This window comes from Adiantum capillus-veneris, chromosome 3, assembly GCF_014529385.1.
Source record: "Adiantum capillus-veneris isolate H3 chromosome 3, ASM1452938v2, whole genome shotgun sequence".
Classification (NCBI taxonomy): Eukaryota; Viridiplantae; Streptophyta; class Polypodiopsida; order Polypodiales; family Pteridaceae; genus Adiantum; species Adiantum capillus-veneris.
In genome coordinates, this window is record NC_140933.1 from 69,964,522 (window position 1) to 69,981,961 (window position 17,440).

General features: G+C 45.5%; 1 protein-coding gene across 1 annotated transcript; it reads right to left on the reverse strand.

Moving 5' to 3' along the window:
* Positions 1–446: 446 nt before the first annotated feature.
* On the reverse strand, positions 447–16,859 carry GLTP1 (glycolipid transfer protein 1). The gene is made up of 6 exons (XM_086508695.1): positions 16,594–16,859; positions 15,907–15,962; positions 15,698–15,828; positions 920–1,055; positions 703–831; positions 447–622 (listed from the first exon to the last, which is right to left on the reverse strand). The coding sequence occupies exons 1-6, from the start codon at positions 16,727–16,729 to the stop codon at positions 587–589; spliced, it is 624 nt and encodes a 207-aa protein (XP_086364821.1). The 5' UTR covers positions 16,730–16,859; the 3' UTR covers positions 447–586.
* Positions 16,860–17,440: the final 581 nt, after the last annotated feature.

Sequence of the window (17,440 nt, forward strand, 5' to 3'; positions counted from 1 at the left end):
TTGACAATATGAGCAAACTTAGCAAAGCACTCCAAGACAATTGTGAAGATACGCAACTTGTGCTTTTCTCACAATGTTGTAACAATGTGCTAGAAATAACAATGCAATAAAGTACTTGCTAAAAAAGGCCCCTGCCATCATAATTGGCACGCTCTCTTAAGCTATTTGGATTCTTTGCATGAAAGCATAACCATTGCTTGGCAAAACTTTCGCTGGATAAAATGCTTCTCAAACGAGGTAACGCGGTAAATAGTCACAATGGCCTACAAAAGAGGATCAGAAAGAGTGTGCATGTGACCCACTACTTGGCGTTCCTCTGTAATAGAGATAGGGAAACAAAAGTCAACTACATCTCACAGGAGCCTACTATCTTTTATTTTAAGAGAGTTGTGCTTGTTCTTTGCTGAGATACAATCATACTATATTCCCACCTGCTTTTCTTTTGGGAATAGCAACACCCATGCTGATTAGCAAGAGAAGACTCTTTCCTTCCTGTTTTCAAAGAATTGTTAGGTGGTGAAGAGAAGGTTTTCAAGCTGCGCAGACAAGTTACCAATCCCTGCCTAAATAAATAATCATGCCAATTTCAGCTCGCTTTCATGTCATCAAGCCCAACGCCTTTCTGCCAAAATGAATTCAGAAAAAATGATCAGAACTTAAATAAGGGAGAACTTGTAAGAGCTCTGGCTCAATTTTGCTTACAAGAAAGTCATGATTTTCTTGGAGCAGAGGGGAAAACGACACGACAAAATTCTTGATGTCAGTGTCCAAGTCTCCCTCTCCTAGAACAGCCATGAACTTGGTCCTTTCAGGCACCAGCTTTAGTGCCACCTGGAGAAGATGGAGAACAAAATTAAAGGCCGAGATTGAGAAAAAGTTTGCACAACCTTCTAAGAGACGATGACTGGCAAAGCCTTACCGTGAAAGCTCCGCTTGCAATCCAACCATGCCATTTCTTTAATGTAAGGTTGTAGGCATCGGTTGCAGCCTGACTCATTGTCCAGTCTGCATGGCTCAGCAAGTTTTGAAATAATGCCACAAGGAAATCCATAGCCCTGATAAAGCATCAATCTCTCTCTCTCTCTCTCTCTCTCTCTCTCTCTCTCTCTCTCTCTCTCTCTCTCTCTCTCTCTCTCTCTCTCTCTGTGTGTGTGTGTGTGTGTGTGCGCGCGCGCACTTGCAAATGTCATTATTGGTATGGAATATGCAAAATATACTAGACAGGATGTATTAGTCATGCAGGTTGACATTGAAAAGGCATTTGATACTGTTCTTTGGGATTACATTGCGGATACCATACAACATTTGGGGCTTTGGGCCTAGGCTATCCCGTGTCGTGCTTTTCTTGTATGCAAACAGTACTTCTGCAGGCTTGCTGGATGGTTCTCTCACAAAATCTTGGCCTTTGGGACGGTCGGTACGGCAGGGCTGCCCTCTGAGTGCTTTGCTTTATGCGATCGCTACTCATCCCTTGTTTATGTATTTGGATTCCTTGACCTCCACTGGTAGGCTACATGGCCTTACTTTACCTTATGGTCGACAGTTTGCTGGTCAAGCTTATTCGGATGACTCTTTGTTCATGCCTCGTAATAACTATGATGATGTACAACAGATTATGCATACTCTTCACTTGTTTGGATTGGCAGCAAGTCTCAAAGTTAACTTTTGCAAATCCAAGCTATTGCCTCTGAAAGAGTGTGACTGGCATAAGATATTGTGCCCTGGGGAGATTGTTCCTCCCCATGTTCTGGTTCGCCATTTAGGTTATCTGCTGGGTTGGAATGTATCGGCTATCAAGAAAACGGATTGGGTGCTCCAACGTCTACATTCCAAGTTGAAGTATTGGAAATTGTCCACGTGGCCACTTCATGTGCGTCTCAGGATTGTCCAATGCATCCTTGTGGCTTATGTGCAGTTTTACTTGCCTTTGTTATCCTGGCCTCGGTTGCGCTTGCAGTCTCTCATGTCCAATATTTTAGAACATTTTTGGCGGACCTCGTCTACCAAGAGGGCATTCAGCTTCTATCTATGGACAAGCTGTGTTCTCCCAAGCGGCTTGGAGGGTTAAATATTTTGGATTTGAGACGTCATCTTTTGGCTCGGAAAGCTATGTTGTTGCCAGTTTTGGTGGAGCAACAGCAACCCTGGGCTCTCATGGTCACACATTTATGTGCACACATTGTCACCCCTTCTTTTGGTCATTGACAACTGACTTATTGGGATGTTGTTTTTGGGAAGCTTGAAGGACACATTCCTGGATGTCCCTTTACTTCTTCTCTAATTGTTGATTGGAAGGTTGTCACTTCGTATTTGGCTTGGGATGGTCGACAATCCTTTGGGGTTAACTCTCTTCGCTTGGAGAGTCTACATTGGAGCAGGATTTTTGCTTCGACTTTGGTTCAACGGTCTCCTCGCCAAGCGTATTTTCTTTCCCAAAAAGGAATCTGTCAGGTGCATCAGGTGGTTGATGACTCGGGTTATGTTCTTTCTTTCGCTGATGCTGTCTCCCGTTTTCGGTTGGGTCTTCACTATTCTCCTCTCTGGCGGGAGATTCAAAACATGCTTGTTGCTCATTCGCCCATTCCTCCTCTAGATGAAGACTCTCGCTTCTCTGATTGGAATCTGGCTACTACTAGATTGGACTGCATCTCAGCTGCCAGTGTCTATGCCATTCTTCAGTCTAATGTATGGATTGTGCATCGGGGTAATCAGCTGTGGTCGCTTTCCGAGTCACCTTGTGGTGGCAACACGCATTGTCTCGCATTTGGCAAAGTCATCTGCCTTTGAAGGAACGTGTTTTCTTGTGGCGGTGCTTGGTGGGAGCTCTACCTGTTGGCAGTGTGTTGCATGCTCGGCATATTGCACCTTCCCGTTGCCCCAGATGCCTTGAAGCTGAGGAGACCGTGCCACACTTGTTGTGGTGTTGTCGTCACTCCAGAGCCTTCATTCGGCAAGTGTCGACTGCTCTTCGACTACGTTTTCCTTCCGACTCTTTTCACAAACGATTTTGGCTTTTTGGGGTGCTTCGGTCGCCACAATCTCAGTTTGCGGTCTTCTTCACTTGGGTCAAATTTTGGACTATGTGGGCCATCTGGCATCATAGGAACTCCTTAATGTTCCAGGGCACTTTTGTTGACCCCTTTCCCTATTTCAAATTATCTCTTGGTCAAGCGCTGCATTTTGCCTATGAAGCTGGAGACATCACTCTTGATGCCTACAAGATTTACTTTGACTGTTTTTAGCCTTCAGAGCCTCGTAGTGCTCCGTCTTTTGTATCCCTTTCTTTTCGTGGGTTTTCCTCGCTTTGAGGTTTCCCGCTTGTAAATTAATCAAAGCAGATTTACAAAAAAATGTGTGTGTGTGTGTGTGAGAAAGAGAGAGAGAGCTGACATTCTATTACTTGATCCCCCTTGGAGCACCCAAACCAATGCCTACCCCAAGGGGAAGTAAAAATTGTTACTTGAGACCCCGGCTTAAGACTCCTGTAGGCAATTACAAAGGCTGATAGCCAAACACAAAAAAACTGAAAAACCGACCCCTCCTAGTGAAGGTAAAAAATGCCCTAGAAACTACTATGGGAGGTGCAAGAGGGAGAGGGTATCCACCAAAGCCTCTAAAAGATAGGCACATCCAAACTGCTATGAAGTGGAAAACCACCAAGAAAGGTATGGGGCGTAGCTAAGGAGCCTAGACCGTATCAAAAGATGCACTGAGGGGCAACCACTGCACTAAAGTGTAAAGGATGGGGGAGAAGATGTTAGATTTTCATTCATCTCCAGATGCTTCGTACACTATCTACACGCTCCTCACCACTCATGTGCACTGGCCCTTGGTTGTGGGTTGGCCACCCGTAGACCTGCTAGACAGGGATCTCAAGCACACTTGGGTTTGTTAAGCACATTTCCCACTTTAGACCTGTTTTGGTCACATATTCCCCCATTTATATTGGAGGGTCATATTTTTAGGTTAATGGGCTATGTTGAGGATTATTGCCCGACCAGCCCCTATTCTCCTATATATAGGAGGGGGGGCACCCCCATTGTAGAGTTCGCCATCTATAGTTATTGTGCTGCCAACCTTTCCACCATTTGTCTCCTCTCATGTCTCTTCTCTCTCTCTCTCTCTCTCTCTCTCTCTCTCTCTCTCTCTCTCTCACCTTCCGCTGCACACTCTGACATGGTATCAGAGCACAAGGGTGCTAGATCTGCCATCACCATAAGCAAGGAGGCCATTTCGGAGAGTTTCATTGCGAAGAAATCCTTCATGCCACCAACGTTTTCAGCCTACCTGCGTTCTTCAGCAAGGGCTGCGTTTTTGTGGCTTGTTGGCGTTTTTGCGACTCTCTCTCCATCGCCATCCTTCTCCTCTTCATAGAGCTTTCCTCTCACACCCCTCTGGCTGCCAGCGTTTTCTGTGCCTTGCGTTTTTGACTAGCCTAGCGTTTTTTGCAGCAGAGGGGTCTTTTACACCTAGCATTTTCAGTTTTGGTATCCTCAGCGTCTCGATGCTCCTCTTCCTTGCCAGATCTACACCTCCTTGGCAACCTGAGGCTTCTTCCATTACTGCCCGTACCAACTGTTGGACCTTCTACTTCAGATTTGGGACTGTTTTCCCTGATTTTCAGCCGGGAGTTTGTGCCCCACCCATCCTTGTGCCCCAACCTTCAGCACCTGGTGTCCCCCGACACTGTGAGGATGGCTCGATGCTCTGTTTACAACAGCATTCCAGCCCCCTTTGCTGCGTTTTCCAACATGGACAGCACCTTCCCCTTTGCCTCGTCAGGTTCCCTTCAGTTACCCTTCTTGGTCTTTACCCCCTACTCGCACCGGTTTATATCTACTTACAAATTTGTTTTTCCTTCTTTAAGTTAATAGCTAGCCAGATAAGCAAGGTGGAAAAGTACGTCGGGTACAGTAAAGTAAGCGAATGTAAGGGACGTACTTCTGTACTGAATACTTTTTCAGGTACGTAATCAGTACGTACCATTTGTAAACAACCCTGTATTTATTCAATTTTTCATGGACCTCTAACCCAGTGACCTACTAGACTTATAATGAATACATTGTACAACGCTTAAAACTTAAGCTGCAAACTCAAGCAGTAAGCTAGACACTTAAACAAGTTACAACATAGCATGAAAAGACAAACAAACTCATCTTCTGCATCAATGATTAAACAAACTACAAAGTTCAAACCATATCCATGGCATATGCCATAAGTACATACAAACAAAACAAGAAACACTACATCAAAATAAACCCAATGTCCATCACGGCGAATCTAGAATCAATAAAAGTCTGCTTTGAAGGATCCTAAGAAGTATGGAGCCTCGAGAGTCAAATGCATCATCAAATGCAGAAGATGAATCGTCTGAAGAGAGCAGGCCTCCATCATCAAAGACATTGCCCTCCTCATCATACTCTAGCTCAACAACAGTGGCATCTGGCACAGGCTCCTCTAAAGCCGCCTCATCTCAATCAAGAATCTCGGTGTGAATGAGCTCAACTGCTTCATTCACACGCCTTCGATTGGTGAGAACGGGAAACTTCCGTCTGCGAATGCTCTCCCGTCTCGCACTCTCTCAATCTGGACCTGCAAAGTGTAAAGGAATGCTGAGAGCCCGTGTACATGACCGGGTCACACAACGATCCACACTCTCAAGCTCTCTATGTAAGTCTCTCAAGGTCTCCTCTTGCTCGTCTTTGATCGTTTGCCCACCTCCTCTGGGCTAGGATCATCTACAATCTTTAACTGCGTCGGATCCACCTATTTAAATTAAAAGGTACAACCGATAGCACATTAGAGATGTGAAGAACTGAACAGTGAAGTTTGAACATTGGAATTGTTCTTAGCCACTCATAAATATCAGAAGGAGCTCCAATCACGCCCACATGCTCCAACTGAGCAATCTTGTACATGCAAGACAGCAGTGCGAGGGTGGAGCGATCTTAATACTTCATGTTCGTAGTTATAGATATTAGAGACCCGTGAGAATTGAAGAACAAGTATGGAATCTTACCTGAGAAAGAGAACACAAAAAGCAACCTGTGAGAGATGAGGAAGACCAACCCTCCCATAAGAGTGCCACCACGTCAAATGAAGCTTCGTGGCTTCCTTCCTCAATGCAACAGCTCTCGCAAAAGAAGCGCCAATGCCGTTCATGTACAATGTGAACTCTCTATCTATCTGCACAACTGATTCTCCTTTGAGAACATCTTCATGCTCAAGGCAGTGTTACTCCATAGCTCTGGGACCTGAAGAGAAGATGGAGCATGGCAGCCATCAAACTCCTAAGTAACTACGAACTCCTCCAAACTAAGCTCAAGAGGGGGAATGAGGAGAGACTCGGAATGGACCGCCTTGTGGGCTTCCTCCTCCTTCTCCATCCACTCATCCTTCCAAGTGATGGCATCACCCGTGAGATGCATGGAAGCCAAGAGAACTTTGTTATTATCCTACTTTTTAACCACCACAAAATAGGATGTAAATTGATGCAACCAAGAATAAACGACAATAGCATCCATCTTACCGTGATACTTACTGAACGTGATCTTCTCGGGAATTGGTTCATTGGTCGTCTGGGTAGCATTGGTCGCCTCCGCGATGGTCTTGACAAGCTTTTCATGATTGGGCTCCAAAGAAGAGAGATCGGATCCCACCGCCAAAGTGATGATGAGATCACGCATGGTGGTCCTTTCTTGCCTACGCGCCTCGGCTTCAACCTTGCACTCCGGCCTCGACATCTGCCTTGCGCTCGTCTACGAGCATCGGCTTACAGAATGTGATCTTCTTGGGAATTGGTTCAATGGTCGTCCGGGTAGCATTGGCCGCCTCTGTGATGGCCTTGGCAAGCTTTTCATCATCGGGCTCCAAAGAAGAGGTACCGGATCGCACCGCCAAGGTGGTCCTTTCTTGCCTACGCGCCTCAGCTTCAGCCTCGCGCTCCCGTCCACGGGCCTTGGTGTCTGCCTCGCGCTCTTGTCTACGAGCCTCGGCTTCGACCGCCAATCGACGTTTCTCCCGCTCTGTCGCTTTCGCATGCTCGACGCAACGTGCTTCCTCTTGCCACTTCAGGGAATCCAGGGATTTGATGGCGAAGAGGAAGGGGTAGGGGGAGGGCTAATGGGAAGATCCGTAGTTGGAACTTGCTTGCCTTCTTGACTGGTGGAGGTCTCCATACCGCTATGAGTCTGGACCATGCAAGGATTCCTGCTCTAGGTTCAAGGAAGGTTTGTCACAAGCTGATGACGTGGCATGCCCACAGGTGTACCCAACTTATAGGGCACCTATTGACAGGGCCCTAGTGACACTAGGAAAATTAAAGGTTGGCGGACTGTAGACCGTACAGAAATTTCCGCAAAGCACGCTAACAGTGCTGACGTGGTTGGCCGTACAGATCTCCGCAAAACGCGCTGCTACGATGACATGGCAGGCTGTACGCATTTTCGCTTTGTGCGTTGGCTGCTTTTGGAGAGGCCTAATGCTTTTGAGTTAAAGGCTTTCGTGTACTGCTTTTCACCAAGCCAAGGGCCTTTAGATAAGCCCCTTGGGCTCTCTCTGGCTCACTTCGTGCTGACGAGCCGGTGAGCAGAGGCAACCCAAGGGCAATTCTACTTTGCTCACTTATTAATACAAAAAAAAAATTACCGAAAGGGACGTTAGTCTTTGGGGCCAATCTCTCTGGGCACGGAACTACGTCGGGCCGTGTCGACTCAAATTGAACAGTGATTTAAATTATGAAGTGTTGAAAGTGATTCTCTCTCGTGTCGCGACAGATTCCAGACTTGGGGTGTCCAAGTTTGTTAAAGTGGTAACAGAGATGTCACGAGTCTGTGGCAACTTTACTTGTTGATTTCTTTTTGGGGGATTTTATTTGGCTTGCACCCCTCTGGAAATGCGAATGCCCGAGTTGCATGGTGTGAGGCGGACAGTGAGTCTCTAGGCCGGACAGCCAATGAGCACTGAAGTTGGGCAAATGGACTAAGGTTAGCCACGGTGGGGCTACAAGTGTAAATCACCTGATAGCTGGCCAACATTGCATTTTTCAATGTAGTTCCAGTGGTGATTGATGGTCAGACGACCAGTGTGAGTGCCATGGAAGCATCTCCTAAAATTTAGGGAATTGCTATTTTGGGCCGTGAAATGTGTTCGCGTCATTAGCTTTGGGATGACAAGGGGAACATTTTATTGCTCTGCTGCCAAGTCAATTGACACACCAATTGAGATATTTTTAGCCAAGTTGGCCAAAGTCGGAAACTGGGCGAGGTGTCACTCTGTGAGCATTTATGCCACTCTGGGAGAGCTGTGGCGAGCCTACAAGAGAAAGGGGGCGCATTTTTCAGCATACAGGCGGATTGCAACAGGTGCAAGAGCTATGGAGTGCTTCCTTTCCCTCTTATGTACAACGTGGTGCCAGGAGTGATGCCCTGTACGCTACGCACTACTCTCTCTCTCCCCTACGAGCAGTTATGTTATGCCCCTCAAGTGGGCTTCTCATTTGACCAATGTACAGTTGTGTGGGTTCATGCGCGATTGCCGAGGCAAGAGCCTCTTGCACAGGTACTGGATTAGCTAGTGGCTAATCCCCCGCAGGTGCAGGTGGATTCGGAGAGGTTTCACGTGCGAAATCTCGTCCGATTCAAAGGGCAAGTAGCTCTACAAGTGCGGGAGCTCGAGGACTTGCTACGGATGCAACCGGCACGCGAAATGGAGCCCGAAACAGGGAATTACAGCCTGCTGTGTATTTTTGCAGGTTTAGGGTTTCGGCCCTAAACGGTCCCTAATACCCCAAGAGGTTCGGGGACGCGAAGGGACCGCTGTAGAGGTGATCTGGCGCATTTTCGAGGCAGAAAACAGAAAATTCAGCGTGCTGCAGATTCTCGCCAGGTTTTGCAAAGTGTTCGTATGCATCGGGAAAGTCATCTATTGTGTGGGGATCATAGTAACAGGGAATGGCAGTTTTCAGGTCTCCGTTCCCCATTCCCATTCCAAGTTCCCGTTCCGAATCCCCGTTCCGTGTTTCAAACGTGAGTACCCGTAATAGGAAATGGCATTTTGTTCCGCGTTCCCGTTCCGGTTTCCCGTTCCTTGTAACTATGGTGGGGATACTGACTGGAAGAGTCCTAGTACAGTTATGCTGCCGAAATCGGGCCAGAACAGATGGAATTCAGCCCGGTTTATGTGGGACAACTTGTAGGAGATCACAGGTTTTATTCCCTTTGTTAAAGAATAAAGAAATACCGAAAGGGGCGCCAACCTTTGGGGCCTACAGGTGTCGTTGTCTGCTTGGAAGCATTCTAGCTTCCGGGCCGTGCTTTTGATTTGAAGGTTGTAATCCCATTCCCAGTTTACAGGTTCCTTTTTAAGTCATTTGCTTTGTGTCGTAAAGTCAAGTGCTAAAGAATCGGGTCAAAGCTAACGTCTACCGCCCTATGGGCCGGTTTCATGGTTCCGTTGCCGGGACAAGATCACTTTTTCCTCAAGAAGTGAACCTTGGTTGGTTTGCGGCGAAGACACAAAGCATAGGAACTTGGAATTACACTATGGCTGACAAGACAGACAATGCTAGAGAAGAGGGTTCCTCTTCCCAGGGTAGACAGGCTATTCCTTTACAGCATGAACTTGGCGAGAGTTCACGACCACCACTGTCTACGCCTTTTGTTTATGCACAGCGAGAACAGGTTCAAGGATTCATGACTGGGCACTTTGAAGCGGATGCGTTCAAGACACAATTAGTTGTTGCTGTGAATGTCTTCACTCGGTTAGTGAAGAATCCCAGGTTTATGGATTATCTGCAAGCACCATTAAAGTCACAACAGGTAAGGGAATGCCCTAAGCGTACAAAGCTTGTTGAGGCTCAAGCCCATGTCCCCCATGCGACTGAGTAGGATAGGGAGCACTCACATGTTGCAGAGTCCCGTCAGGCTCCTAGACAGGTCCCTCCCGTCCATGAACAGGTGGAGAGGATCACTACTCCACAAGTTTTGTCAGTTCAGTCCCGCCACCTTTCAAGGTCAAAATGTTACATTGAATGGACAGGGAACCAGTCTCCAGGCAATGCATCAGGTTTTTCCACCACCCACGGTATATCCTGGGTATTTCGGGGGTGGATCCGTGTTCCAAAGTATGGCTGGTTATGCGCCTGGAATTTTACAAAAGCCTCTAAAGTAAGAAAAGCTGCCACTTTCTTAAAGGACAATGCGCTTACATGGTGGACAACATTGTTAATGCAAGGACAGGCACTCGCCACTTGGGTTTACTTCAAGCAAATGTTTGGATCTGCTTGACTGTCAGATGAATTTGAAGCCGACGTCATGACAGATTGGCACCAGCGTACTTCGGCTACATGCAAGAGCTTGCTGGAGTACAATAGGAGGTTTTGTAAAGCGTTACTCTCAGTAACCTTGTCACAAAGAGATGACGTGTTTGCCCGAGCATACGGGAAACCCTAGGCCTGACTAGGGCTGAAAACCCTAACCCTAAAACTTGCAAACCCTAAAATCTGCCAAAACCCTAACCCTAAAACCTGTCCTAAACCCTAACCCGAACCCTAGGCAGCAAGACAGAATTACCGGAAATTGCGTTGGCATGCTGACGTGTCACCGTACGGATAAAAAGCTGAATTTTGCGCTGATTTTACAGTCCAGCGACGCAACTTGGCTGCTTTATTGGCTACGCAATTCTTAAGCTTGTGAGAGAGAACTGATTGCTTTATTTTACAAACTCAAGAGAGAGTTTGTGTGAGATAGAAAGAGAAGACTTTGCTTTTGAACTGGAAGCTTTTGGGGCTCTACTTTTGGGCATCCCTTGTAAACAAATAAATAAGCGGTGAGGGCTCACTCTGCAGGGCATCTGGACGCAGAGTCTCAGAGCGAAACCCTAACCGCTCTCTTGTACTTTGACATTGATTTAATACATAAAGAAATACCGAAAGGGGCGCCAGTCTTTGGGGCCAATATCTCTAGGCACGGAACTCCGTCGGGCCAGTGCGAATCTATTGTGATCTGTGAATTGTTTTGAAGTGGTTATTTAGTGCTATCGTGATTGATTCTTGACTTAAAGTGTCCAAGTCTGTTACAATGGTATCACAGCACGGCCGATTTCTCTTCTACGGGAAATCCGATCGCCAAATTTTTTTCCCGCGGCACCTATGGCTTCACACAAGGATCAGTCGACTCCCTCTGCATCTGGAGATGCGGGCAGGGATCACAACGAAGATTCCGACAGAGTATGGCCCGCCTCGATCTATTCAAGCGGAGCGACGAGAGATGGAGCGTCGTCAATTGATCGGCGATGCAACAAAGATGATCCTCAATTTTACGAAGGACCCAAAATTTGCAAAATATATGAGCGAAACTTCTTTTCAGGAAGTGCACGAGCAGTGGCAAAAAACCACAACACCACCCGCGAAACCCGCTCTCAAGAAACCTTCTACTCACAAGAAATATTCAGAGAAGGAATTAGAAGAGGTGGTTGATGCACGGATTGCTCAACTTTTTGACGCGCAAAAGAAAGCCAAAAAGCACGGCAAAAAGCAGAAGAAAGGCACTGACTTCCCGGGTTATTTGGGTCGTCAGTCAACATTTGACAAAGCAAAGAAACAGAAGAAGCGTGTTCATTTTGAAGGAGTACCCAGTTCTTCTTCTTCATCTTCTTCTTCTTCTTACAGTTCTTCTAGCTCTTCAGATTCAAGCGAAGAAGACAGAAAAGGCAAAAAGCGAAGCAAGAAACAACGCTTCGAAAAGGGCAAGAAAAAGACAAAGAAGCCTAAATCTCGCCGAGTGACTGACAGTTCTACTGAGGACTCGTCTACAGACAGTTCAGACTCCGATGACGGAAACTTCTATGCGAACAAGAAGAATTTTTATAAAGCCAACCAGTATGACTTTCTGGAAGATAAAAGCAAGAAAGTCCGAGAGTTTAAGGAAGGTGGACAGTCGATCAAATTTGACACTTTTTCAAGATACTCAGATGCTTCAAAGGCTTTGTCTTTTATACAGCAATTTGACATCGCTTTCATGGGAGGACGCTACTCAGAGCACTCCAAGTAATGGCTGAAATTTAAGAAGCTTTTTATTTCTTCTTGGTTGACGCAAGAGTATGAACGCGATATACGAGCTGCTTGGAACCATCTTCAAATGACCAAGAAAGATACAATAAATGCTTACTGTGAGAGATTCTGGAGCTCTTTTCTACCCGCCTCTTCATTCAAGAAGATCTCGTTCAGAGAACGGATTGAGCGGTTCACCTTGAGTCTACCTACAGAGATCCAAGATCACTGCTTGGAGCAGAAGTTAGCTTCTATTCACGAGTTAAAAAGTCATGCGAAGAGGGGCTTTGCCATTCACTATGGCAGTCTGACCTACCCCACAGATGAGGCCATGACACAACGATCCGAACAGACTTCTGGGAATGAAAGTAGAAAGAAAAAGAGAAACCCACAGAAAAAGGATGCACGACCCAAGCTTACTCCTCAGGAGCGAGCTCGCTTCATCAAGGAGGGGAAGTGCTTTGGATGCAGGGAACAAGGACATATCTCCGCGAAGTGCCCTAAAAAGGCACAGAAAGAACAGAATGATAAGGACGACGACAGCCTGAGAGTTCGAGAGGAGCTGAGGAACGTGGACGAAAAGGCAAGATGAAAACAGGATTGGTTCCAGATTGTGAGGGTACCGATCCCAACACCATGGACGAGAGTAGAGAACTTTGCCGAGCTTGGGGCAAAGTGAAAGATCAAGAGGCCCTGATCTTCTTTGATGGAGGAGCCAAGGCCAACTTCATTTCACCGGAATTGGCGGCGCGGCTCGAGATCACTCCCGATCGGATGGGACCACTTACGGAGGCAGATCTAGCGGCACCCGGCAAGGACGTAGCCATTACACCTGTCATTGGCAAACTTCGATTGCATTGTCAGGGGTATTTGGGACATGAGGACTTCTTCATAATGCCTTTGGAGGGTTGTGATGTTCTCTTAGGGATTCCCTGGTACCACAAGAACAACGTCGTGGTCGATTATCGGGCGAGGAAAGCGACTTTGACTACAGAGAAGGGTAGAACCATTGTACTTGATATTAAACTGAAGGGCAAGTCTGTCCCTATTGTATCGGCTTCGGCCATTTCAAAATTAATGAAATCCAGTTTGTTTGTTTACTCGATCTTTATGAAAGAATTGAGCGATAAGGATAGGACAAATATGTCTAAACTTGATAAAGAACGCCAAGATTTTCTCCACTCACGCCGATTGCTTCTCAGAAGGCCTACCAAGCGAGGTACCACCTGCTCGTCCTAAAGATCATACCATTGATCTGATACCTGGAAGCTCTCAATAAAAACACCATCAAGAACAAATTTCCGATTCCTAGGATCGATGATATACTCGACAAGTTACAGGGATCCACGTGCTTTAGCAGGATTGACCTAGAGAGTGGATATCATCATACCAAAATCGCGCACGAAGACATCTACAAGACAGCTTTTCGGACGACTTTTGGGTTATTTGAGTTTTTGGTGATGCCTTTTGGCTTAACCAATGCTCCTGCAACATTTAACCGGATGATGGATAGGATTTTTCGAGAGTACAGGCTATTTGTTGGCACTTTCTTTGAAGACATCATTGTGTTCTCCAAGAATTAGGCAAAACACAGAGATCATCTACTTCAGGTCTTTCAGGCATTACGAGATCACAAGTTAGTGATTAATGCAAAGAAAGTGAATTTTTCCTACCAGAGATACACTTTTTGAAACACATTGTCTCAGTAGTAGGAGTGCAAATGGATCCGACCAAGATAGAGACTATCCGTGATTGGCCCAATTTGAAGAATGTCCATGAAGTTAGAAGCTTCTTGGGATTGTGTTCGTACTACAGGCGGTTCATTCGAAAGTTTGCAGAGGTTGCTTCCCCTTCGCATATCTTGACACAGGAAGGAGTCCCTTTCTCGTGGGGATTCACAAAGGTGACTGCCTTTCAGACATTGAAAGAACCTTTACCCATTCCCACCCGCCACTGGAAAGCATCGCTATGCATTTTATCTTTGATCTCCCAAAGACTCAAAGTGGGCACGAGGGCATTTGGACTGTCATTGACACATTCAGCAAGCAAGCTCACTTCATTCCAGTACAGAAAACAATCAAGCATGACCATTTAGCGAGATTGTTCATTGCTCGGATTTTTCAGTTACATGGCATGCTTGAGACCATAGTTTCCAACAGAGATACCCGTCTTGGAGGGCTATTTGGGAGAACATTGGCACGCGCTTGCAGTTCTCATCATCCCACCCGCAAACAGATGGGCAATCTGAGATAGCCAATTCAACGATTTTGGATTTATTGAAGTCTTACATCTCGAATCAAAAGACTCAACGGGAAAAATATCTGACTTTGGTGGAATTTGCCTACAATAACATGGTTCACTCTTCGACGGAGAAGGCGCCATATTTGAGGTGATCAAAGGTGCTAAGAAAGTCTCTCCTTTTCTAAGCACCAAGGACAAATTTTTGAAGCCGATCACTGTTTTTGCAAAGGTTCGCAAGGCTCTAGAGAAGTCTAAAGCACGTCACAAGAAGGCAGCAAATCGACATAGACGCGACTTGAAGTTGAAGGAAGATGATTGGGTGCTCTTACGTTTTGAGAAGACGCGCCTAAGGAAACGAAAGGGAAAGGAGCGGCTTTTTCCAAAGCTTAGCATGAGGTATTATTGCCCTTTCCAGATTCACGAAAAGATAAATGATGTGTCCTTCAGACTCAAGTTGCCAGATACTTGGAAGATTTAAAATGCATTCCATGTGAGTCTTTTGAAACCCTTTAAGGGTGAGGTGCCAGTTGATGGGGACTTGATGGGGAGTCTGATGAGCAACCCGAAGTGGAAGAGAGCGAGGAGATACTCACTCCATAACAGATTCTGGCAGATAAGGAAAGAAAAACAGGATACAACTAGCTACACGTCAAACTTCTCTTAAAGAGAGTAGAAAGTATGCTAGTAAGGATGGTTGGTGGTAGCCTCTGAAAGATAGGCACTTCCACCAAAAGCTTACTCTGCTACTATATATCAGAAACCTGAACCACCAAAGGCCACCAGCGATGAAAAGGACAAGAAACATCTGCAAAGAGTTCTAACATCGGGCATTGCCTGCCAACTGGTGAAATCTGACAGCAGAAGGCAATGGGAGCATCATCTTTCTCTCTCTACCTTCTCTGTTTTATTCAGTTCAGTTCGTTCGAGTCTGAAGTGCTGAAGTGTTTCAAGTATTGCCGGCTCTGTGAATCACAAAAATTATTCATTGATCATAAGTCCAAAGTGGGTATAAAGGAAGCTTACAACAGAGTGTCAATTAAATGCAGCAAGAACTACTTAAGCATCATCCACAACGTAAAAACTATTCTTTCAGGAAGGAATGATGTAACTAAATGGTGTCTGGGGTGAGTACAAACTCTAACCTGTTTAGGCATGTTTCTTCATGACTCACAATCCCCTGCCAGATACGAATAGCCAAAAATAGGGCATACAAAGTAGCTAACACAAATAAAGGAATACACATAACTCAATCTGATTAAAAAACCTGGTTCGCAACTTACACTGCCCCTACCCTACACTTTCTCTGTGAGAACACACATTATCTTACAATAATAATTAAAAAAAGACATAACAAGAAAACTCACACTAATACAGATGATATAAGCAACCCAATGCTTTGTAACATACCTTGTCAGCCACAACAGACCATTAGCACAACTATTGGAGTTCTTTGCTTTCTTCTCTGAAATCTCTTTGCGTACGATGTCATGCAAAAGATAACAGGCTGATGTATCCTCTCTGTATCGGGTATCAAGGCGCTGAAACAACAGGGATAAATCAGTACAAGAATCAAACAGAGTAAGACAACTTATTTCAGCCCATTGAGCAAAGTATACCGTGATGTTGCCTCCTACATCAGATTTCACAATTGACATGGCAGCTCCAAATTTATCTACATATTAAACAGAACAATGAGACCATGATGTAATTTAGAATTTCAAATTTGGCACTTATTTCTTTACCCTTAAACCAATGATATGCTACATGCATACTAAGAAAGAACCCCATGTAATTCATGTGATGTACAAGATAAATGAGGGGAAAAAACTGACAAGGTATAATGCTTGATATCAAAGTTCAAATCGAACACAAAATCCAAAGAACGGCATTGACAGAGAAAAGGTTTTAGACGAAACACATTGGACAGATACCAAGTGTACTTAAGTCATGAGGATTTGGATAGGGATGAGTCTTTTCGGTACATATCTATTCAAACATGACACACAGCTACCCACAAGCAACAGACAAAAATGAGTCTCACATTCTAATCGCATTTTCATTCACAGCCAAAAATGCGCGTGTATATATTCACATTGCCCCCAGAAGGGCTTTAATCCAGACTGCATGAGCAACTGAAGATCAAGTTTTAATCCACTGTCTCTGCTCATCTCTGGTCCTCTCAGCACTACACGATGTTGAGATCCAGACAAAATTTAAATGTGAGCGTTCGTGCACGTGTGTGTGTGTGTGTGTGTGTGTGTGTGTGTGTGTGTGAGAGAGAGAGAGAGAGAGAGAGAGAGCACCGAGAACTGGAAGGATCGTACGACAGACATCGAGAAACGGCTTGGTGAGCATGTCCCCAGAAGCTGACTTGACAAGGGGTATAGCCTCAAGCGCGTCAGCGAAGGGGTTTGCTGAAGAGCACTCCACTAAAGCCATGTTTCTCCCCAGGCACGCGCAAAGAAGAGCAGAGACCTCTTCCGCGCACAGGAGTTCCAAAATCTCTATTCAGTGCCTGCTCTCGCGAGAGAGAAAGAGAGAGAGAGAGAGAGAACGCGTCGCACGCAAATTATTGAAATCAATGCAAAGCAGGTGAAAGGTTCCCGACGGCATCGTTATGAGAAGCTGTCGTGCGGCGTCGTTGGCTCGGGCATCGGAATAAATCAATAATCAAGGACCTCAACTCATCGAACCGGGCGGTGCCGTGCGGTAATCCGGTAGAGGAGCCAATTGTGAGACACACCCCACTCATGCATTCCCCCCTTGGAATGAATAAAATGACTTTTTATTTTATGAATTTTTTTAAAATTGAATATAAAAATCCATTATTTTATGTGTTAAATTGCTTAAATTTTTTGCATTTTAAAACTCTTCCTTTTAAACTCACGTTATACATTAACATGATTACATAGCGCCCCCATAGTGCGCCCCCGAGCCATAGCTCAAGTGCCCCTAAATACTAACCTTGCACCTTTGACTCTCTACTATCCTCTCCCCACATAGAATCCCACCCATTTACTAAGCAGCTAAGGGGTGCTAATAAAGGAGGTGTGTGTGTGTACACACACACACACATATACATTTATTTATTTATTTATTTATTTATATATATAGAGAGAGAGAGAGAGAGATGAATAAAAGACTCTACTA

What these genes read in the sequence shown, in the direction of transcription:
- GLTP1 (XM_086508695.1), bottom strand. Translation starts at nt 16,729, where the DNA reads ATGGCTTTAGTGGAGTGCTCTTCAGCAAACCCCTTCGCTGACGCGCTT. An exon ending in ATGTAGGAGGCAACATCACG is followed by an intron (nt 15,829 to 15,906) that starts GTATACTTTGCT and finishes CTGTTGTTTCAG; the next exon opens with CGCCTTGATACCCGATACAG. An exon ending in AAGAAAATCATGACTTTCTT is followed by an intron (nt 623 to 702) that starts GTAAGCAAAATT and finishes TCATTTTGGCAG; the next exon opens with AAAGGCGTTGGGCTTGATGA.